We start from the raw sequence: 20,925 nt of genomic DNA, 5'->3' as shown, positions 1-20,925 counted from the left end.
CCTACCCGCTGTGCTGTCACTCCAGCCCCTCAAGTACATTTTTTTACAAAAAGGAGTTAGGTCTGAACAGATAGTACAGCAGGGAGGGCATTTGCCTTGCACACAGCTGACCCAGCTTCAATTCCCAGCACTACATATGGTCCCTAGAGCCTGCCAGGAGTTATTCTTGAATGCAGAGCTCAGAGGAAGTCTTGAACACCTCCCAGTGCTGGCCCCACCCCACTAGGAAAAGAAGTTAATAAGTATTAAGGCACCATCCACGCCCTGGACAGTCCTGTGGAGCCACCAAGATCAGATTAAGTGGGTTATCAGTCCTGCTTGCTTCACGCCGTATTCCACCCTAGGATGCTGTGCCCACAGCTCAGAGGGGAACAGGGAAGAGTTTTTTCTTTTCTTTTTGATTTTATTTTTGGACCATATCTGGTAGTGTCCAGGGCTTAGTTCTAGCTTTGTGCTTAGGAATTACTCCTGGTGGTGTTTGGGGGACGCTATGAGGTGCTGGGGATGGAACCCAGATCAGTCGTGTGCAAGGCAAACGCCTTTCCTGCTGTACCATATCTCTGGGCCTGGAAAGTTTTCCATCCTGATTTTCTCCCCTGACCCCACTCTAGGCTCAGCAGCAAGAAAGGCAGGCATTTGCGCCTCTGGCAGGGTGTCTTACTGGAGAAGGATTTACTGGTAACTTTCTTTTCGTAAATCTATATCCATTGTCTCATAGAAAAATTGTGTTTCGTAGAAAAAATGTATAACACTTAACCTGAATGTACCAAAAAGTGTGAAATCAAACCACTTTGAGGAAGGAAAGGAAACCTGTTTTTTTTTTTTAACCATTTCTATGGGTTTTTGATGGTTTTGAATACTTTCATCCTTCATCCTTCTCAACGACTGGAATGAGAAGGAATGGGAGTGAAGATAGATGGTCGGCAACTACACCACCTCCGCTTTGCTGATGACATTGTTTTAATAACACCAAACATCAGCCAAGCGGCACAAATGCTGGCCGACTTTGACCGTGAGTGTGGAAAGGTCAGACTACAGCTGAATCTTACGAAGACGATGTTTATGAGAAACAGCCTCGTTCCTGACGCCCCATTCGCTCTCAATGGAACGACCATCTCCGAATGCAACAGCTATGTGTACCTAGGTCGAGAAGTCAACATGACAAATGACCTGGCACCCGAGCTGCGCAGGAGGAAGAGAGCGGCTTGGAACGCCTTCAAGAACGTCGAAGAAATAGCTAAGAGGACGAAGAACCTCCGGCTCCGGGCACATCTCTTTGATTCCACTGTTCTTCCTGCATTGACATACGCCTCAGAGACCTGGGCCCTACGCAAACAGGATGAGAACGCTATTCGGGTCTCCCAAAGAGGAATTGAAAGCTATGCTTGGAGTATCACGTTTCACTCAAATGAAAGAAAAAATCTGGAGTTCCGACATCTGTCGACGCTGTCTCATTTGCCAAGGTGTCGAAAATCAGATGGGCTGGTCACGTAATGAGATTTAAAGACGACCGCTGGACTAGAGCTGTTACCGACTGGATTCCACAGGATGTCAAAAGACCGCGTGGCCGCCCACCTACCAGATGGTCAGACTTCTTCGTCAAGATCATGAACGGTCGGTTTGAGGCTCTTCGTGTTCCTAGAGCGAACAGACGCCATTGGGCTACACTAGCACGTGACAGGGACGAATGGAGACGTTACTGGTGCCCGCTAGAGCAAATCGACGATTTACGGGAAGTCAAGTGATCAAGTGATCAAGTGAATACTTTCACAAATCTATTTCAGCAACCCTCACTTCCCCACTCAGGGACTCTTATTCGGGGTCGTTGGGCCACACCTGGTTATGCTCAGAGGTTACTTTTGGCTCTCCTGACCAGTCAAAATGGGGTGAGTGCACATTGCATTCAAGTGTCCTACTACCTCCCCACCTGCACCAGGGACTCTTTTGCATAAACCTCTTCCTCCAGCATAACCCACCCCCCAGGTCTGGATGAGGTGACAAGACACCTCCCTCCCACTTTAATCTTCTTTTACCCTAGTAATATGCAACTCCTACCCACAGCCTAAGGAGGAGACATTTTTCCATTTTCAGAGAGTAAACAGAGGATGTGTGACATAAAAGGAACCGGTGACAGAGCAGAAAAAAAGTGGCTGTGCTCTTTTTTTTTTCTTTTTGGGTCACACCTGACAATGCACAGGGGTTACTCCTGGCTCATACACTCAAGAATGACTCCTGGCGGTGCCCAGGGGACCTTATAGGATGCTGGGAATCCAACTCGGGTCAGCCGCCTGGCGTGCCAGGCAAATGCCCTCCCTGCTGTGCTGTTGCTCCAGCCCCAATAACTTTAACTCTTTATAGTGACTCCCCTATACATTTTTTATAGGGCATTTCCCCTATGAATTTCCTAAGGATTCCCCTATACATTCAAACTTTTTTTTTTTTGGACACACCCAGAGATGGTCTGGGCTTACTATTGGCTTTGCACCTGTCGGGGCTTGGGGGACCATACGGGGTACTGGGGATTGAACCTAGGTTGACCAAACGAGGCAAATAAGTGCCTTACAGGCTTACCATGGCTTCTGCCCTACCCTATAAATTTCTTTTCTTTTTTTCCTTTTTGGGTCGCACCCAGCGATGCTCAGGGGTTACTCCTGGCTCTGCACTTGGGAATTACTCCTGGCAGTGCTCCGGGGACCATATAGGCTGCCGGGGATTGAATCCTGATGGGCCACGTCAAGACAATGCCCTACCCGCTGTACCATCGCTCTGGTCCCCCTATAAACTTCTTATAGGGGCTTCCCCTATGAAGTTCTTCCTAATATTCCTTTCCAGGCTCCTCTACTTCTCTCTAGCCTTCCAGCCTCACCGACAGCTGAAGGCTTTAAGAGCTATCCACAGCATGCCCGGACCCTTGCAGCCAGTTCAAAGAGCGCCTACATTCAAGCCTGACTTTCATCTCCCAGACAGCAGCTCCAGCCTGTTTCCTCCCATTCAAGTGAGAACAATGCCACCCCCCTTCCCTGCACCCCCTATCCTGTGGCTCTATATTTATCCCTGAGGTTCCAACAGGATCTTCCCTGCCTCTAACAGCCCTGCAAGAAGCAGCATGACTGCTGTTGCTCTCCCCGGCCAGGCGACACGTGGAAACCACGGCGACCGACCGGACCTCGGAACCCGCTCCCCGCCCTGGGCCTGCTTGGGAGCACCCGCTGGAACCCGCCCGCGCGAGCCACGCCGGGGACCCAGCGGACGGCGCGGGACTACATTTCCCAGCAGCGCTTGCGGCGGCGGAGCCACGCCCCCAGGCCTCTGATTGGCCGAGCCTCGGGGGGGGGCGGGAACTAGAGGGGAGGCGGCCGCGCGCGGGCTGCGCCCTGCTCGGCTTCCGTAGCGGAAGTCGCGCCGACCTGCCTGCGGGCTTGCGGGCCCCCCTTCCCCTTTCCCGGGGCCGGGGGTGACATTGCACCGCGCCCCTCGCGGGGTCGCGCCGCCGCCGCCGCCCAGCCATGGGCGCCGCCGTGTTTTTCGGCTGCACTTTCGTCGCCTTCGGCCCGGCCTTCGCGCTCTTCCTGATCACCGTGGCCGGGGACCCGCTCCGCGTCATCATCCTGGTCGCGGGGTGAGTGGGGGCCCGGGGCGCGGGGGTGGGGGGACACCCAGGGGAGCCGGGGGCCCGTCGGAGGCCCGAGCCGGGGCCAGGGCGGGCTCGGGGCGCCCCGGGGGCCGGCCACCCTCGGACCCGCCCTCCGGGGCGCCCGGACCCGCCCTGCGCTGCTCCCGGGGCGGCCGGAGCGATCGGGGCCGGCCGGAGCGATCGGGGCCGGCCGGAGCGATCGGGGTCGCCCAGAGCGATCGGGGTCGCCCGGAGCGATCGGGGCCGGCCGGAGCGATCGGGGCCGGCCGGAGCGATCGGGGTCGCCCGGAGCGATCGGGGTCCTCCGGAGCGATCGGGGCCGGCCGGAGCGATCGGGGCCGGCCGGAGCGATCGGGGCCGGTCGGAGCGATCGGGGTCGCCCGGAGCGATCGGGGTCCTCCGGAGCGATCGGGGCCGGCCGGAGCGATCGGGGCCGGTCGGAGCGATCGGGGTCGCCCGGAGCGATCGGGGTCCTCCGGAGCGATCGGGGCCGGCCGGAGCGATCGGGGCCGGCCGGAGCGATCGGGGCCGGCCGGAGCGATCGGGGTCGCCCGGAGCGATCGGGGCCGGCCGGAGCGATCGGGGTCGCCCGGAGCGATCGGGGCCGGCCGGAGCGATCGGGGCCGCCCGTGGCCCGGGAGGGGTCCGGGTCCGGGTCCGGCCGCCCCCGCGCCCCTCCAGCCCGCCGCGCTCAGCCCGCCGTGCCCCGCAGGGCGTTCTTCTGGCTCGTGTCCCTGCTGCTGGCCTCCGTGGTCTGGTTCGTCCTGGTGCACGTGACCGACCGCTCGGACGCGCGGCTCCAGTACGGCCTCCTGGTCCTGGGCGCCGCCGTGTCCGTCCTGCTGCAGGAGCTGTTCCGCTTCGCCTACTACAAGCTGCTCAAGTAAGGGGCGGGAGGGGTGCGGGGGGGGGGGGTGGTACCCGGGGCCGGGCGCAGTGGGGACCCCCGCCCTCACCGCCCCGCCTCCCCACGCGCCCCCAGGAAGGCCGACGAGGGCCTGGCGTCGCTGAGCGAGGACGGCCGGTCGCCCATCTCCATCCGGCAGATGGCCTACGGTGAGGACCCTGGCCGCCCCTCTCCTCTCCGTGCCTCGGGGGGCTCCTCGGGCCCCTTCGCCCCGACCCTCGGAGGGCAGCAGGCCGGGGGTGCTGGGAGCGCGTGCATGGGCAGGCAGGCCAGCGAGCACCGTGGCATTGATGGGACCCTCCCTCCCTCCCTCCCCCCAGTGTCTGGTCTTTCCTTCGGCATCATCAGTGGTGTCTTCTCTGTTATCAATATTTTGGCTGATGCGCTGGGCCCAGGGGTGGTCGGCATCCACGGAGACTCGCCCTACTACTTCCTCACTTCAGGTAAGATCCTTCCGGGCCATCCCACTGGCTGGCCTCTCCATCCTGCATCCTGGCCCTGGGCTCTGCCTCCGGTCCTCTCTAGGGGCCTCTCTTTGGGTTGGCATCTCAGGGAGGCAGCCCCAATTCCCTTTCTGCAGCCCCTTCTTTGGGGATGCAGTGCCTCCCAAGCGGTGCCGGGGTCCCTGGGCTGGTGGTCCCAGCTGAGGGCCAGTAGGGCTCTCCTGGGTGATGCCCTGGGAACTGTGTGGTCACTGCCCTTTGTCCCCTGCAGCCTTCCTGACAGCGGCGGTCATCCTGCTGCACACCTTCTGGGGAGTCGTGTTCTTCGATGCCTGTGAGCGGAGACGGTACTGGGCCCTGGGCCTGGTGGTGGGCAGCCACTTACTGACCTCAGGACTGGTGAGCTGGGACCAGGGCCAGACTCAGGAGGAAAAGATGATGGGGACAAGGGGAAATAGGTCCTTTATGTTTTATTGTCCCTTTTTTCCCCCCATATTTATTTTTTTTTTGGTTTGGGGGATACATCCATCTTGGGGTTACTCCGACTCTGCTCATTCCTGGTGGGTTTGGGGGACCAGTGGGGTTGAACCTGGTTTGACTGCATGCAAGACAAGCATCCTACCTTCTGCACTGTGGCTCTGGCTACTTTTCTCATATTGAAAATTTTTTAAATTTTGCTTCATTTTTGTTTGTTTGTAGGGCCAACATCCAACAGTGCTCAGGGCTTACTCCTGGCTCTGTGCTCAGGGACCATCCCTGTCAGGACTCAGAGGGGAATGGGAATTGATTCCAGGTTGACCGTGTGAAGGCAAGCACCTGTCTCCTGTGCTACTGCGCTGGCCCCTACAACGTACCGTGGGAAGAGGGGGCAGGTGATTCTTTGACCATCTCCCACCTCAGCTGCATAAGCTGCCTTGGGGGATGGGCCGGAGCCATAGTGTAGCAGGCAACCATCCAGGGTTTGACCCCCCGGCACCCCGTATAGTGCCCCCAGGACTGCCAGTAATGGTTCCTGAGCACAGAGCCACGTATGAGTCCTAGCACTGCTGGGTGTGACTCAAAAACGAACCAACAGAACCGAGAGAGCACAGGAAGGCGGGTGCGAGAGACTGACCCTGTCTGACTCTGCCTCTCCCCAGACGTTCCTGAACCCCTGGTACGAGGCCAGCCTGCTGCCCATCTATGCAGTCACTGTCTCCATGGGGCTCTGGGCCTTCGTCACGGCGGGGGGCTCCCTCCGGAGTATTCAGCGCAGCCTCTCGTGTAAGGACTGACCTGGACCGATGGCCTGCCGACTCCCACCTGCTGCCCACTGCCCATGACTGAGCCCAGCCCCCCCCAGCCCCGCTCCACAGCCCACTCTGCTCCATCTCCTCCTCCCCTGCCAGGGTCAGCTTGGTCCACTCCTGGCCGTTATCTCAGCTTCAGCCAACCCTGGCTGCTGGGTTGAGCTCTGCACTGTCCCCCTACCCCCCGGCCAGGGACCCCCGTCCAGACTCCTCCTGTGCGTCAGTGCCCTGCTCCCAGGCTGCCCAGACTCACCCCGCTTCCCCTCTGCAGGCCGTCGGCAGGACGACAGCCGGGTGATGGTGTACTCTGCCCTGCGCATCCCCCCTGAGGACTGAGGGGGCCCGGGGAGGCCCTGGGCCTGGGGTGCCCTGGTGATCTGCTTGCCCCCTGTCTCTCCATCTCCATTCTGGACAGTGCAGGTGGCCGAGGTGGCCACGCCGAGGGCCCAAGCGTGGCCATGGCCAGGAGATAGAAGGACAGACAGACTCGTTCACGGGGCCCCCAGACCGCACACCTGCATTTCCTCAGGCCTGAGGAGAGCCACTTTGGGCGTGATAAGGACCCCAGACCACCTTCCCCACTTCAAGTGGGAAGTGGGAACTCTTGCTGATCCCTTGGACTCTCCTGTCCCTCCTGGCTGGGGTGTCTCTCCCTTCCCCGGGCCCCCCAGGCCTGGGGGGACGGAGCAGTGCATGTTTGGGAGCTGGTATTGCTGGACCTCACGTTCTCACCTCTTTGACCACCAGCCCCCTCTTCTCCTGGGTGCCAGGGTGCGGTGGGGAGTTCCTGCCCATTGTGTGGCAGGCAAGGGGAGAATTTTCTAGTTTCTAACTGGGGTGGGAGGGCGGGGCGGTTTTCTATGAACTGTTTTATTTTCTGCTGAGGGTGGTGTGTCCCATCCTTTTAATCAAGGTGATTGATTTTGACTAATAAAAAAGGACTTTATAATCGCGGGGGAACTTCACTGCTTGGGGTGGGGCCCCCTGAAAGGAGACTCCCCAGCTTTCAGGCCTCTCACCCAACTTCGTAACCTGCAGCAAGGCAGAAGTCGAGGCTGGCAGCCTTGTCCTGGTGAATGCTGTTGAATCCATTTGCCGGGGCGCCCCGCCTCAAACAGGAGGCCCATGCTCCTTTTTTGCCAGCTCTGGACCCCTCAAGGGTCAGGGGTCTCCCCCACTCTCTAGCGCCCCAAAGGCTGGAGGTGGGCTAAGAAACTTTAATTTCTTCAATTTTAGTATTGAGCAAACGTACATAGCCCTCATGATCCCAGGGAAGGCCTTACGCTCCACCCATCCATCCAGGGGAGGGGACATAGCAGCGAGGAGTGGGGGGCTTGGGGGCACGTGGCCAAGTCCCACACTGAAGGCTGGTTTGCTCTCTGCCGGGTGGCTCAGGGTGCATCCTGGTCTTCCTCTCCAAGAGCTGCTCTTCCCAGGGGCTGTCTTAAGAAAGAGGCTTCCTGCCTGTCTGCCCAGCATGGCTTCTTGTCCACTCCCAGCACCGTGTCACACGCTCGCTGATGGGTGAGGGGCAGGTGTCATTAGTGTCTGAGAGGGAGACCCCAGCTCAGTGCTGCCCGTGGAAGAGAACATCACATTCTTTGCACTTCTCCGCCTCTTCTTCCTGCAAGACACAGAGTCCTGTGAGGCCAACCAGCCAGAAGATCCTTTGCCCTTGGGTGGTGGTGCTGGGGGAGCAGGAGAGACCACCGAGCTGTGCTCAGGATTTACTCCTGGCTTAGTGCGCAGTGATCATTCCCGATGGGGCTTGAGGGACCGTAGGAAGCACCAGGCATCAAACTGGGGTCCGTTGCGTACAAGGCAGTGCCCTAACCCGAAATGCAGATCTCTCCGAACTGCAGGATACTTTTTCTTTTCTTTTTGGGTTTTGGGCCACACCTGGAAGTATTCGGTGCTTACTCCTTGCTCTGTGCTCAGGGATCACACCTGGCAAGATTTGGGGACCAGGTGGGTCGCTGGGGATCGAGCCTAGGGTGGCCGTGTGCAAGGCAAGAACCTCCTTTGCTGTCCTGTTGCTCGGACCTTCTTTCTCTTGTTTTGGGCCACACCTGGCAGTGTTCAGGGTTTACTCCTGGGTCTGCACCCAGGCGGGGCTGGGGGATCATCTGAGGTGTCAGGGATTGAACCTGGGTCACCTGCATGCAAAGCAGGCGTCCTACTTGCTGTGCTCTCTCTCCAGCCCTGAGAACCCTTTTTTTTTCTCTTTGTGGGTCACACCCGGCGATGCACAGGGGTTACTCCTGGCTCATGCACTCAGGAGTTACTCCTGGCGGTGCTCAGGGGACCATATGAGATGCTGGGAATCGAACCCGGGTCGGCAACGTGCAAGGCAAACGCCCTACCCGCTGTGCTATCTCTCCAGCCCTGAGAACCCTTTTTTTTTCCTTTTTGGGTCACACCCAGCAGCGCTCAGGGGTTACTCCTGGCTTTGTATTCAGGAGTTACTCCTGGCGGTGCTCAGGGGGCCATATGGGATGCTGGGAATCGAACCCGGGTCGGCCACGTGCAAGGCAAACGCCCTACCCGCTGTGCTCTCTCCAGCCCTGAGCGCCCTTTTTCTACAGAAACCATGACATCAGTGGGAAGGTGGATCTCACCGAATCTTCCTAGCGATGAAATAGGCCACCAGGAGCAGGCAGAGACAGCCCACTAAGATCCCCACAACGAGACTCAGCATTTCACCTGCAACAGATGAAGATGGACAGTGTCAGCCTCTGTTGGCAAGATGTGTTCTTCCCTCTGGAGAGGCGCCCGCATGCACCTGGCCGGGCTGGCTCACCTGGGCTGTATACAGGGTCCGCTGGAAGAGAAGCAAATGGGGGTTAGTGGGACATTTCGGCCACATCCTGGTGCCACACTTCCGTCCTGGACCAGGGGTGGCTCTGGATTCCCCTCCAGTCCAGGGCACTGCTTCCCACTTAGCTTTTCCTGCCGCTGGGTCTCTGCACTCCCTGCTTTCCCCACGTCCTGCAGTCACCTTGGATGAAAGATGCAAACACGGTCCTCTGGTTGAGAGGCTGGGGGCTGCGGTAGTTCTGCACCAGGGGCTCAGAGGGCTCCGTCTCGGTGGTGAACAAGGTTTCTTGAAGCTTCTCCAACTGTGGATTCAGGGAGGACACAGGAGAGAAGTGTCACTCCGAGGACGGGTCTGGCAGCGCGCCCCGTCCGCGGTGCCCACCTGTGCCTGGGAGATGCGGGCTCTGTGCTTGAAGACCGTCCAGAGCACGGTCTGGGAGCAGGGCGGTGTGGTGAGTGAGCCGTTGTAGCGGAAGAACTGCCACAGCTGCTCGGGGAGCAGCTCCCGCACGTTGAAGGGCTGCACCGAGGTCGTCTGGTCTAGGGGAGAGATCGGGGCACTTGTCCCCTTGCCACGTCGGGCCCCGGGAGGGAGCCCCCCCAACTGTTTCGACCCTGGCCCCCCGCCCCAGGACATTCCCAGAGCCCGTGCCTGCCCTCTGCATAGCAGCGGGCTCGCCTTTGTCTGTTTGTGGGCCGCACCCCGATGCCCAGGGTGTCCTCCTGGCCCCTCAGGGATCACTCCTGGTGGGTGGGGCTCGGAGGACCATCTGGGTAGCTGAGGACTGATCCCAGGTCGGCCGCAGGCAAGGCCAGCGCCTTCCCTGCTATGCTGTCGCCTGTCCCCTGTGGGCTCACCTTTGTACTGGACTTCAGGCAGGTGACTCAGAATGTGTTCGTACGCAGGGTTTGGGGCGTCACCCACCTGGAAGGGGAGGAACAGTTGCCGATGTGTCTGGCTGGGCTGAGGTGCTCGCAGAGAATAAGGCCCAGGGGAGCTACTGCCTGCTTGTGCAGGGCGGACGGGACTGGGGCATGCTGACCTCCATCAGGACGCCCAGGACGGCCAGGCCCTGTGGCCTGAGCGCGGCCTCGCCCAGGCTGCTGTAGGAGTCGGCGTCGTAGTGGACGATGTGCAGCTGAGGACGGTCAAGAGACTTAATCAGTTCACTCCACGTCTCCTCTGCATCTAGCCCGTGAAGGCGCAGATTCTTCTCTTGCAGTTCCCAACACTTCCTCGGCCGTCCCCCCCTCACGGGCCTCCGTGCTCTTCTCCCCGCACCTCTGCAGCTGTGGCCTCACTGTCCACATGGTGCTCCGAGCCCCACGGGCGTCCTCTCTGGCCCCAGTGCAGGTGGAGCTGGGCGGCGGCGTACTTCTGTGGAAATCCCTCCAGGTACAGGGAGGGAGGCAGCGAGAGCTGCACTGTGGCACGAGAGAGGCAGGCAGGTGTGGGGGGGCCGGCAGGGCAGTTTCCTGCCTCCCACATTCGCACCCCCCACAGACACCGGGTTTTTTTCCTCTCTTTGTGGGTCACACCCGGCGTTGCACAGGGATTACTCCCGGTTCATGCACTCAGGATTTACTCCTGGTGGCGGTGCTCGGGGGACCATGTGGGATGCTGGGAATCGAACCCGGGTTGGCCCCGTGCAAGGCAGACGCCCTGCCTGCTGGGCTACCGCTCCAGCCCCCCAAGGACACTGTGTTTCTGACACGTTTGGTCCCTCAGCACGTGCCTGCCACCATGCGACCTTCCTCGACCACAGCCGGTGTCTGCCGCCAGCCCCAGGCTTAGGAGGGGTCAGAGGTCGGGAGGAGGCGCGGCCCGTGCTCCCCCCGCGCCCTGCGCCCCACGCCCTAGCTCACCCGTGTGCCCGTTATTGCTCAGCTGCCAAGGCCCCGTTCCTGCTCCAGGCCGCTCGTACCCTCGGGGCTGCACCATGGGCAGGTCCGGTTCGAAGGTCACGGAGTCAGTGCGGATGTCGATGGGTGACTGGGCGCCGCCCCCACACTCAGGGAAGGACTCTGGCCAGTGGGCTTGACCATGTGGGCCTGCAGGGTTGCTGCGTTGGCGGTGGCCTCGGCCAGCCCCCGCCCCAGCCCCCTGCTGTTGTGAGGAGCTGGGGGTGCCACCCGCAGGATGCCAGGATGCGAGGCTGGGTGAGGCTGGCGGGGGTGAATTTCCAGCTCTGCTGCTAACTGGGGGCACCTTCCACTTACCGGTGGTCTGAGGGTCAAAAGCTGAGAGCAAGCGGGGGGGGGGGGGGTCGGGGGAGGGGACAGAGAAGAGGGGGAACCGCTCGGGGAGTGACCCTACAGAGGCCAGAGCGACAGTCGGGCAGGCAGGGCTCCTAGTTCATACGCAGCTGACCTGGGTTCCATCCCTGGCACCCATATGGTCCCCTGAGCCTGTCAGGAGCGATGCCTGAGTTCAGAGCCAGGAGCACACCCTGAGCACCGCAAGGTGGGTCGTCCCCTCAATCAATCAATCAATCAATCAATAACAAAATCCAAAGAAAGACTCTGCAGTAGCCTCTCTCTGGTCCCGGGTCCTGTCCAGGGGGTCTTGGAACTCCGTGGTGCTGACTGTGCTCTGGCTCTGGGCTGCGCTTGGAAGGCCTCAAGATTCTTGATCACTGAGTTCCGCCTCTCCCAGGCCCACAAACTCCCCAGCTGGGGGCGAGGCCTCATCCCTGGACCCCCAACTTGGCCAATTCCAGAAGTCAGTGGGGGGGGGTCTATAAGGCAGGAGAGCAGCAAAGCCCAGGGTCTCCCCAGTCCCCCCTCCAGCCCCCCTCTTCCCCGGGGGCCCCCACTCTCACCCCCTCCCCCACCCCCACACACGGACACTGTGGGGAGAGCAGGGACTTGGGGTAGGACCAGATCCAAACCCCCGTTTGGGAGCAGGGATGCAGGGAGCTGGAGTGAAGGGTTCGGGGAGGCCCTGGGGGTCTGCTCACCCTCGTAAGTCCAGTGCTGACCTGCAAGGAGAGCGAGGAATCGAGGAATGGAATCGTAGGCCGCTGCAGGCTCCTTTCTCTGGGCTCCCCTTCCCCCTCCCCCGTGCAACCAGACACCTCGGAAAGGTGGGGGTCCTATTTAGAAGCCGGCTGGGCTTCCGTGAGTGGAGTAAGGGGAGGGAGGACAGAATCCAGCAATGCTAAAATTAACCTAGGGCTTGCGGGAGTCCCAACCCCTTTGCCCAGCCTTATGCCACTCTGACCCCAAGAGTCGGGCGAGTGGATGGTGTGGAAGGGACCAGAGCCAAGGGAGCAGGAAGAGGTTGGAGTTGGGGGGCCGCCCCGGTGCCCTGAGAGTGCGGCCTGGCTGCCCGTAGGGGTCCGGGCCAGCAGCGGCAAGGACACGTTTGTGCTTGGGATCACTGGCCCGGCCCCAGGGCGGTGGGTGGCCCTCCAGCCAAGCCGCCCCAGCGGGATGAAAGTGCAGCTTTGTGTGAGAAAGGAGGGCTGCCAGCTGGGTCACATGCCAGCAGGCTGCGCGCCGGCCCAAGGCTGTGGCCCCCAGGCCACATTGCTTCGAGGGCAGCAAGGAGGCCAGTAGCCTCCCAAGTTGTCCGCTAGGAATCAACCCGGATGCCTTCTTCCGCTCACTCTCCTGCTCCCCTGGCTTCTGCCAATCCGGAAACTGCCCTGGAGTTTGTCCTTGCTCCCTTCTGCATTCCAGCAAGCCCCGAGCACACGCACCCCAGACACCCGGACACCCCGACACCCTATCCCTCTGCCAGAGCCCCTCCCTGGCCCGCAGCCTCACCGGCACCCCCGACCCATCCAGCATGACTCTGGGGCTGCTCTGGACATCCCCAGGGGAAAGCGGGGGCTCAGGAGCCCCTCTGCTGCTCTGCCATCCCCCCACCCCGTTTGAGGGGAGCCCGAGGGCCTCTGTGGCAGGCCCCAGGTGCTGTGCGGACTCAGGCTTTGTTTCCGGGGATAGCTGGGCAGGGGGATGGTCCCGGCACTGGGGGCACTGCAAAGTTTGAGGCGGGCTCAGATTTGACTTAGGAAGTGGACAGCGGCTGCCCTCCTCGAGGGATCCCTAATTGGAGAGGTCCGCCGTGCCCGGGATGGAGCCGCAGGGACATCCTTCACTGGGACGCCTTCACTGGGGGGTCTGTCCTGCCTTTTCCCACCCCCACCCCAGCTGGGCTCGCCTCTGCCCACGCCCAGCCCTGTGCCCGCCCCCCCCCCCAGACTTCCTTCTGTGTCCTCCCTCCTGGGTCAGCAGGCAGCCACAGGTGGGCATGACCCCGACCACGCACACACAGGTACCTACCCCTGTCCGCAGCCAGGATCCGGATCCCCTCCAGAAGGAGGGTGAGGACCAGCATAGTGTCCTGGGAGGGCGGCCAAGGCACAGGGGTCTGGGGGCCAGGGGACCAGGGCTGATGGTGGCGGTGGCGAGCTGGAGGGGTCTGCCCGGACTCAAGTGTTTTTATTGCTTTTTCTCAAGCTTTGTCTCTGCAGCGTCCAGCCTGGGACCAGCGTCTCCAGCCTCTCTCGGTCTGTCTCCGGTCTGTCCTCACGGGTGCCTCCTGCTTTTAAGGTGGCTCTGGGCGGGCATGGGCGGGGAGGGGGCTGGTGAGGGGAGGGGGGAGAGAGGGGGAGAGGGGTGCTGCCGGCTCGGCCAAGAGCTCCTTAAATAGCGAATTAGGCATGCAGGATGCCCTGCTGGGAGCCCAGCGGGCTTGCCGGGGCCCTGGCCCGGGCTCCAGAGTCCAGCTGGGCCAAGCGCTTCCTCCTCTGCTCACACGCCTCTGGCGGACTGCGAGCCTGCGGCAGGGGTCAGGCAGGGCTCAGGGGTCCGGCCTAGCCCAATCAGGGGGACCCTGGCTGCTCACTCCCGCAGGCAGTTTTCCGGGTTCTCGGCACCGTGTGTCCTGGCCGGGAGGGAAGAGGTCGGAATCCAGAGACAGGCTTAGGGGTGACCGGCGGCCTCGCAGGTCTGACCCTGAACTCCACCCTGGGCGGCGGAGATCAGAGGAGGCCCCAGGCGGGCACTGGCCCGAGCAATCCCTGTCTTCCCTGACAGTCCCACCCCTTCCCACGGCGAGGCGCGGGTCCACGTGCTGAGTGGCCGGGTGGGGGGTGTTTGTTTGCTGTATAAAAGCCCATTTGTGTGCTCAGTGGGGGAGGGCTGCCCCACACCGCGGAGGGACAGTTCAGCTGCCAGCCCTCCCCCCACCCCAGCCTCACCACCTCCCTCCCCGGGGAGCACAGATGTAGGGCGGCTTTTGTCACAGAAGAGAACACAGCCTGACTGGCTGGGTGTCAGGTCAGGAGGAGGGATGGGGCAGGAGAGATGGAGATGGGGCCTCAGGAACAATCGCTGGGAGCACAGAGCCAGGAGTAACCCCTAGACGCAGCCCCACAGACAGAGGGGAGGAGCAGAGCCCACCTGGGCAGGGACCTGCCCTCCCTCAGGACTGGGCCCCTCTCCCCAGAACACTGGGCCTGATCCCAGGAGTAGGGGCTGGGATCTGCCAGTCAGAACATGCCCCCTGCTTCCCGGGTGGGCCGGAATGCGGAGCCAGGACCCCTCGCCCTCAGGTCCCCCCAGCAGCATGGGGCCCTCCGTGTCCCCCTGTCCCTGCTCTGGTGGACGGGGCCGGATCAGTGCCTGCAGCAGGTCTGCAGAGCCAGGACTGCCCACGATCTTCCTTCCCTCCTGCCACCTTGTCTCAAAGGGCCCTGAAGCCCGGCTCCATCCAAGAGCAGGGGTGGTTGAAGCAGGACAGACAGACACAAAGACCATCTCCACTCGCTGGGGCACAGAGCGCCTGGACACCGTGACCCCTGCAGGACAGCGCGGCCTCCTGCTGGGTAACGCGCTGCGTCGGGCGCCACCTTCCGGTCAGGTGGCGAAATTAAAAAGCATTTAAAAAAGGAATGACAAGTTAATCTGTTTTGGGGCGATATAGACTCAAACGCCCTCCCGGAGACAGAGTATGTGCTCTAAGACCGAGGCACCTTCATGATAATTTTGGGTCACACCTGGAAGCGTCTCAGGGGTTACTCCTGGCTCTACGTTCAGGGATCACTCCTGGCGGTGCTCAGGGAGCAGATGGGATAACAGAGATCAAAGCCGGGTAGACCTCACAAGGGCAAGGCCAGCGCCCTCTCCGCTGTCCTGTCACTCTGGCTTTGCCCCCGCCCCCTGCGATTTTTGATTCACAGATTCCCACTTCCAAGGAGGCTGAGCCTGAGACTCCTCCCCAAGGTGCTCCACTGCGGGTGAGCTCTGGGGCTTCCTGACACTGGATGCGGCTGAGCCGGGTCTGTGCCTGCCCTCTGCGGGCCAGCCAGGCTGGACAGAGCTGGGATTGGGGGTTCTGGGGAGACACCCTGGGTGGGTGGGTGCTGGCAGTGATGTCGGTGGGCCCCACGGGTGACTTATGTGAAGTGGGGAGGAGAAAGACGGCCACTTTCTCCCCACCCTCCTCTGCCACCCGGAACCCTGGGTGGGCTAGGACTGGTAAAGTCTGCAGTGAGCACCTGCTCGGCACAGGCCTAAGCCCCGCCAGCCCCACGAGGTGGCCATCAAGCCACACCTGAAGTCCGCTTGATCTTCTCGGCACGGGAGTTAATCCCCGCCACCCGATTGCTCGGGGAGCCACGGACTCAAGTTGGGGTGAGAATTCACTCTTTGCAGGAAAGGAGAGACCAGTCCCAAGCCTTACCCGAGGTTTCTGGGGTTCTTGTCTCGCTCGCAGAAAAGAATTTCAGGAGTAGACGAGCAGTGAAGTAACAGGTTTTATTTGGAGGCTTTTGGAGAGGGAGAGAAAGGGATAAGCAGAGAGAGAGAGAGAGAGAGAGAGAGTAACGCGTCCAGAGGGAACGCGGGCTTCTCCGAGGGTGGAGAGAGCGCCAAGTGGGCTCTCGAGCTGGTTCTTATAGATCCTTCTGACTCGGAATGTTCTGGAATCTCCTTGGGGCTGGGTCACTGGAGTCAACCGAATTGAAAGGGGGTTCGAGAATCATCTGACTTGGAATGTCCTGGAATCTCCTTGGGGCTGGGTCGCTGGAGTTAACCGGATTGAAAGGGGGTTCGAGAATCATCTGACTTGGAATGTCCTGGAATCTCCTTGGGGCTGGGTCGCTGGAGTCAACCGGATTGAAAGGGGGTTCGAGAATCATCTGACTTGGAATGTTCTGGAATCTCCTTGGGGCTGGGTCGCTGGAGTCAACCGGATTGAAAGGGGGTTCTCGGAAAGGAGGAATTTCATGGGGAGGAGGCCCATATCTTCAGGGTCTGGGGATGGTCTTATCAAGTCCTTATTCTCTGTCTCCACAGGGTGGGTTGGTCCTAGAATTCTTCTTCTGTGAGACTTTGTTTCATTGTAGAGAGCCTTTCCCTATCTACCTGCCTACATCAGCAGGACTCTGGGCGAGTCCTGGGAAAGAGTGACGCCTGGCGGGGGCCAGGAGTGATCCTGGTGGGTGCTGGGTGGAGTCCTCAGACTCCTGGGTCTTCCTCCGGGTTTCGCTAGGTGGCCTGCTGGGGGCAGTGGCTGGCTGGTTCATCCTGTTCGAACTCGGCCCTTTGTTCTCACTGGCCCTGGTCCTCTCAGCCCTGCACCTCTCCCTGGTGCTTCCACCCGAGCCCCCGTGTTCCCTGGTTCCCCCTGTGTCCCCTGGTGATCCCCATGTCCCTCATCCCCTGGTTATCCCTGTGTCCCCCAGACCCTGGTTCCCCTGCATTTCCCCCCAACCTCCAGTCTCCATTGTTTCCCCATTGTCATTCAGTCCACTTTCCCCTGTGACCCCTGGGAAGCTCTGGGGGTTCACAGGGGTCATGTCACATCTGGTTGGGAAGCGCAAGGTCAGAGAATCGAGTGCTCAGGTGTGGTGACTTTGTACTTTTTTGCCTTTTTCAAACGCCCTTTTCCAAAAGAATATTCAAGGGGGAGCAACAGTTCCAGGAGTCCTTGAAATGGTCCTCACCACACAGAACTCAGCGACATCTGGGGTACCCCCAGCCCTGACGTGGATACCCCCACCAGCAAAAAAAGCCTGTTTCAGCGCCTGGGAATCCAAAGCACTTTATGGTAGCTCACTAAGGAGTAGACTGTGTCCCCCCTCCCCTGTGTCCTCCAATCCCCTAGTCCCCTCTCAGTCTGACTGCGGTGTAAGAATCAGGGAGGGAGGAGGCAGGGCGAGGGTGGTGGGATGCTTGGACAGAGAGAGTGAGGGACAGTGTGAGGATCCAGCTCCTCCACAAAGCAGACCCAGAGAGACTGACCCCACAGGTAATCAGGTGTACCATCACCTACTCACATCCTAACACAGTGATAATGGAGCCTCCCTCTCACACACATACACACTCACACAGTCACACACACGCATACACACTCACATGCACATACAAACACATATACTCACACATACACACACAAATACACACTCACACACATACACACATACATAAACATACACTCACACACATGCACACGCATACACAGGTGCACACACTCATATACACCACACATTCAAAAATTAGGGGCTGGAATGATAGACAGATGTGGGTAGAGCAGTTGCCTTGAGTGTGACCGACCCAAGTTTGATCCCCTGCATCTCATATGGTCCCCTGAGCACCTCCAGGAATCATGTTTAAACCCAGAGCCAGGAGTAACCCTTGAGCATCGCTGGGTGTGGCCCCCAAACAAAACAAGATTCAAGAATTAACGAATTGGAGGAGTAGGTCAGAACCCAAGATGATTTTCTCAGTTTTCAGCTCATGTTGCAAGATAGAATATGAGAATCTTGAAGACAAGGACGTATAAATGATCTAATAAGTAGAATTAACAAGAAGAAATCCGTGAAGGTGACAAGCACGAGTCCCATGCCTACAACATGCCTGGTACCCAACAGGCTCCAGTCTGGATGACGGAATTGTGTCCTTGGGACATGCATGGATGTTTTCTGCCTTTGGCATGTCAGTCACACAGATCTTATACTAGCAGCTCCCAGGAGTGATTTCTCCCGCCGTGGCCTCTGTGAGCACTGACTCAGGGAGTTCCTGCCGTTGCCTGTGCAGCTGCCATGCCACTTTCTCCTGCTCCGAAGGCTCTAATGTCCTGGCAGCAGGCCATCTGGAAAACTTGTTCAAGTACCAATCCTTTTCTATGAATTCCCAGACCTGCGGAGTCCCCAGAGATCTGTATTTCTAATAGGTTCCCATGTGATCTTTTTTAAATTTTGGGTTTTTTTTTTGTGTGTGTGTGTGGGGGGAGCGTGCCTGGCTGTGCTCAAAGCTTTCTCCTAGCTCTGGGCTCAGGGGTCACTTCTGATGGGGCTCTGGAGATCGAACGCGGGTTGGCCCCACGCAAGGTAAGTGCTCTCCCGTTGTTCTATCTCTCTGGACCCTTATTCTCTCTTTGGGAGTCACACTCAGTGGTGCTGGGGTGTGACTCTGGCAGTGCTCACTCAGAGTACTGGAGACTGGGGTAATGCAGTACTGGGGCTCGAACTTGGGGTTCCTGCATGCAAAGCCCGTCTCACACTCCCATCTCCCCCACCAGTGCCAGTGTGGGGGTGCACGGAACAGCGTGTTTATTGATGGTACACAACAAGGTGTGGTTACCTGCATCCCTCCCTTCTTTGAGGTCTGGCAGGGAAACCTTGGGGGCTAGGGGTTTCTCTGTGTGTTGGGTGAGGGAAGGACTCCCCGTGGCTGAGCTGACTCCTTTCTCTTCCCCTAGTGCCTCCCTGGGCCAGTGTCCCTCTGCTCTGACTCCTGGGAGGCTGTGGGCCCCACCAGGCCACCACTGTGTTGCTGTAGGCACACTCATTTGTCACACCAGGAAATGAGCAGGACACAGCGGACATTGGGGACCAAGCCAGCCCACATGGAAGATGGAGGAGTGATGAAGACACAGCAGGCACCCTGATCCTCTGGGTATCACCTTCTGCTTGATATCTTCTACATGGCAGCTTATTCCAGATGGCACATTAGACCCATGACAGACATGTTTGGAATTAACTTCCCAAGTCAGCTCGGAATGACCGTGCCCACAGCCTTTGTGCCAGGGACAGCGGGAGTGATGTTGTGAGTGATCCCTTGGCCATCACCCACTGCTTCCCATGGAGCTGTCCACAGTCTTCTGGGTGGCAGTGGTGGCGTGGCTGGGACTAGAAGTGAGTCCTCCCCGGGGCCACAGTTGTTACAGACGCCCATGGCTGGGGCGGGGTTAGGGAGGAGTTGGGGTGTGGGAGATACTGTTCGCTATCAGGAGGGAGTCAGATTTCTTTCTTTTTTTTTTTTTTTGGCTTTTTGGGTCACACCCAGCGATGCATGGGGGTTACTCCTGGCTTTGCACTCAGGAATCACTCCTGGCGGTGCTCAGGGGACCATATGGGATGCTGGGAATCGAACCCGGGTCAGCCGCATGCAAGGCAAATGCCCTACCCGCTGTGCTATCACTCCAGCCCCGGGAGTCAAATTTCTTGGTCCTCACAAACAAGGACCCTTTGGGTGCTGCCCTTCAAGTGAGCCCCAACCTGCTATAGGGTAGTGACCCCCCAGTGTACCGCAAGACATGCCAAGCACCAGCATTATCCCGTTCAGTGCTGGGGGCATCTGGCTCCTGGGAGAGACAGGCTTTCGGTTGATGACGGGCTTCCTGCTATCAGCCTTGACTATGCCCTTGCCCTTGCCTCAGTGGAATCATCCTGGCAGGACATGGAGTTGAGGTCAGTGAAAGTGATGACACAGCTCTTGAACCAGACACCCAGGTGGGCTGGACCCTTTAGCCCCTACCTTGTGCTGGAGGAAGAATGGGAGCGCGCGCGCTTGCGTGTGTGTGTGTGTGTGTGTGTGTGTGTGTGTGTGTCTTTTGCAATAGGGACCAAACCCGGGCAAGACCAGCGTTCTGCCCGTCTTTGCCCTGCTGCTGTTTTTGTTTTGAGTAGCCAAAAATAGTGACATCTGTGTTTCATTCTCTGCAGCGTGACTCTTCACAGATTGCCTGTCTGATCTGGCCCACGTTTTACAGATTTAATGGACCCACAAATTCATTCTACTGTCTATACTTCCTTCTCACCCTCCCCGGGAGGGTGGCTGTTTCCGACTCCTGCGGAGCTCCAGATTGAGACACGCTGGGAGAGTTTGAACCAGGACAGAGGGACCGAAGAGAAGCAGAACGGCGAACACGGGCCGGGGAGAGAGAGCAGGGGAGAATGAGCACTGCTAGGAGTGATCCCTGAGCGCAGAGCCAGGAGGGACCCCTGAGCACTGCTGGGTGTGGCCCAAAAATCAGATAACTAAACGACAGTGTCATTTCCCTTTTTTCTAGAGGCCAGTATTCAGCCCTCAGGCTCCGCCCTGTGCTCAGCATTTGGGATTGGGACGGCAGGCGCGGGTCCCAGTCCGAGCTGGGTGGAGGTCACATCCACTGGTACTCCAGAGGGCCCGGGAAGACACGTGTCACCCACCGTTGTGATTTTACAGGTGATCCAGGAAGCACAGACATGATCAAGACACTATTTGCACCTGAAACAAGCAAACCAACTCCCCCAAAACAACTCAGGTTTTGGGAAGCCTAACTTCCGAGCACTGAGATGCGATCATTCTGCTGTTCCGAGTTTTGGCAAACACACACGACTGTGTGTCAAGATACGGACCCACTCATGTCTTGCCCCTGCCTCGGTAGCTGTGTCCCTGGGAGCCAGCTTCTCCACCCACATTAATCCTTGGGAAACTGTGTTCTTTCCTGAGTCTGTATTTTGCCTTTCCCAGGGTGCTTATGTACTGAATGACACTGTGTGGCTTTCGGGGTCTGCCTTCCTTCACTTACATGCATTCATGTCGTTAGCATTGTAG

General features: G+C 59.3%; 2 protein-coding genes across 3 annotated transcripts; one reads left to right on the top strand and one right to left on the bottom strand.

Annotated features, from left to right (window-relative positions):
- The first annotated feature begins 3,467 nt into the window (after positions 1 to 3,467).
- APH1A (aph-1 homolog A, gamma-secretase subunit) lies at positions 3,468 to 7,116 on the top strand. Its single transcript, XM_056111594.1, has 7 exons — positions 3,468 to 3,619; positions 4,347 to 4,517; positions 4,617 to 4,690; positions 4,862 to 4,984; positions 5,256 to 5,383; positions 6,124 to 6,247; positions 6,545 to 7,116. Exons 1-7 carry the CDS (start codon positions 3,507 to 3,509, stop codon positions 6,607 to 6,609), a joined length of 798 nt encoding a protein of 265 aa, XP_055967569.1. The 5' UTR covers positions 3,468 to 3,506; the 3' UTR covers positions 6,610 to 7,116.
- A 348-nt stretch (positions 7,117 to 7,464) lies between these two features.
- On the bottom strand, positions 7,465 to 13,570 carry CA14 (carbonic anhydrase 14). Of its 2 annotated transcripts, XM_056110223.1 has the most exons (11): positions 13,381 to 13,570; positions 12,051 to 12,071; positions 10,957 to 11,142; positions 10,373 to 10,515; positions 10,134 to 10,229; positions 9,949 to 10,015; positions 9,473 to 9,630; positions 9,272 to 9,392; positions 9,074 to 9,094; positions 8,892 to 8,976; positions 7,465 to 7,897 (listed from the first exon to the last, which is right to left on the bottom strand). In XM_056110223.1, exons 1-11 carry the CDS (start codon positions 13,433 to 13,435, stop codon positions 7,780 to 7,782), a joined length of 1,071 nt encoding a protein of 356 aa, XP_055966198.1. In that variant the 5' UTR covers positions 13,436 to 13,570; the 3' UTR covers positions 7,465 to 7,779. The 2 variants fall into 2 exon arrangements, with proteins under 2 accessions (XP_055966198.1, XP_055966285.1); XM_056110310.1 differs by lacking the exon at positions 12,051 to 12,071 and having other exon boundaries at positions 10,957 to 11,153; positions 13,371 to 13,570.
- Between the last annotated feature and the right edge of the window lie 7,355 nt (positions 13,571 to 20,925).

This window comes from Sorex fumeus, unplaced genomic scaffold (assembly GCF_029834395.1).
Source record: "Sorex fumeus unplaced genomic scaffold, SorFum_2.1 ptg000001l, whole genome shotgun sequence".
NCBI lineage: Eukaryota > Metazoa > Chordata > Mammalia > Eulipotyphla > Soricidae > Sorex > Sorex fumeus.
This window is presented reverse-complemented; position numbering and strand designations above follow the sequence as displayed.

Bases quoted from the DNA above. Each gene is read 5' to 3' on its own strand.
- APH1A (XM_056111594.1), top strand. From the start codon at position 3,507: ATGGGCGCCGCCGTGTTTTTCGGCTGCACTTTCGTCGCCTTCGGCCCG. The intron at 3,620-4,346 runs GTGAGTGGGGGC...CGTGCCCCGCAG, and splicing joins GTCATCATCCTGGTCGCGGG to GGCGTTCTTCTGGCTCGTGT. The intron at 4,985-5,255 runs GTAAGATCCTTC...TGTCCCCTGCAG, and splicing joins CTACTACTTCCTCACTTCAG to CCTTCCTGACAGCGGCGGTC.
- CA14 (XM_056110310.1), bottom strand. From the start codon at position 13,435: ATGCTGGTCCTCACCCTCCTTCTGGAGGGGATCCGGATCCTGGCTGCG. The intron at 10,016-10,133 runs GTCAGCATGCCC...CTCCCCTTCCAG, and splicing joins TCCTGGGCGTCCTGATGGAG to GTGGGTGACGCCCCAAACCC. The intron at 8,977-9,073 runs GTGAGCCAGCCC...CATCTGTTGCAG, and splicing joins GGACCCTGTATACAGCCCAG to GTGAAATGCTGAGTCTCGTT.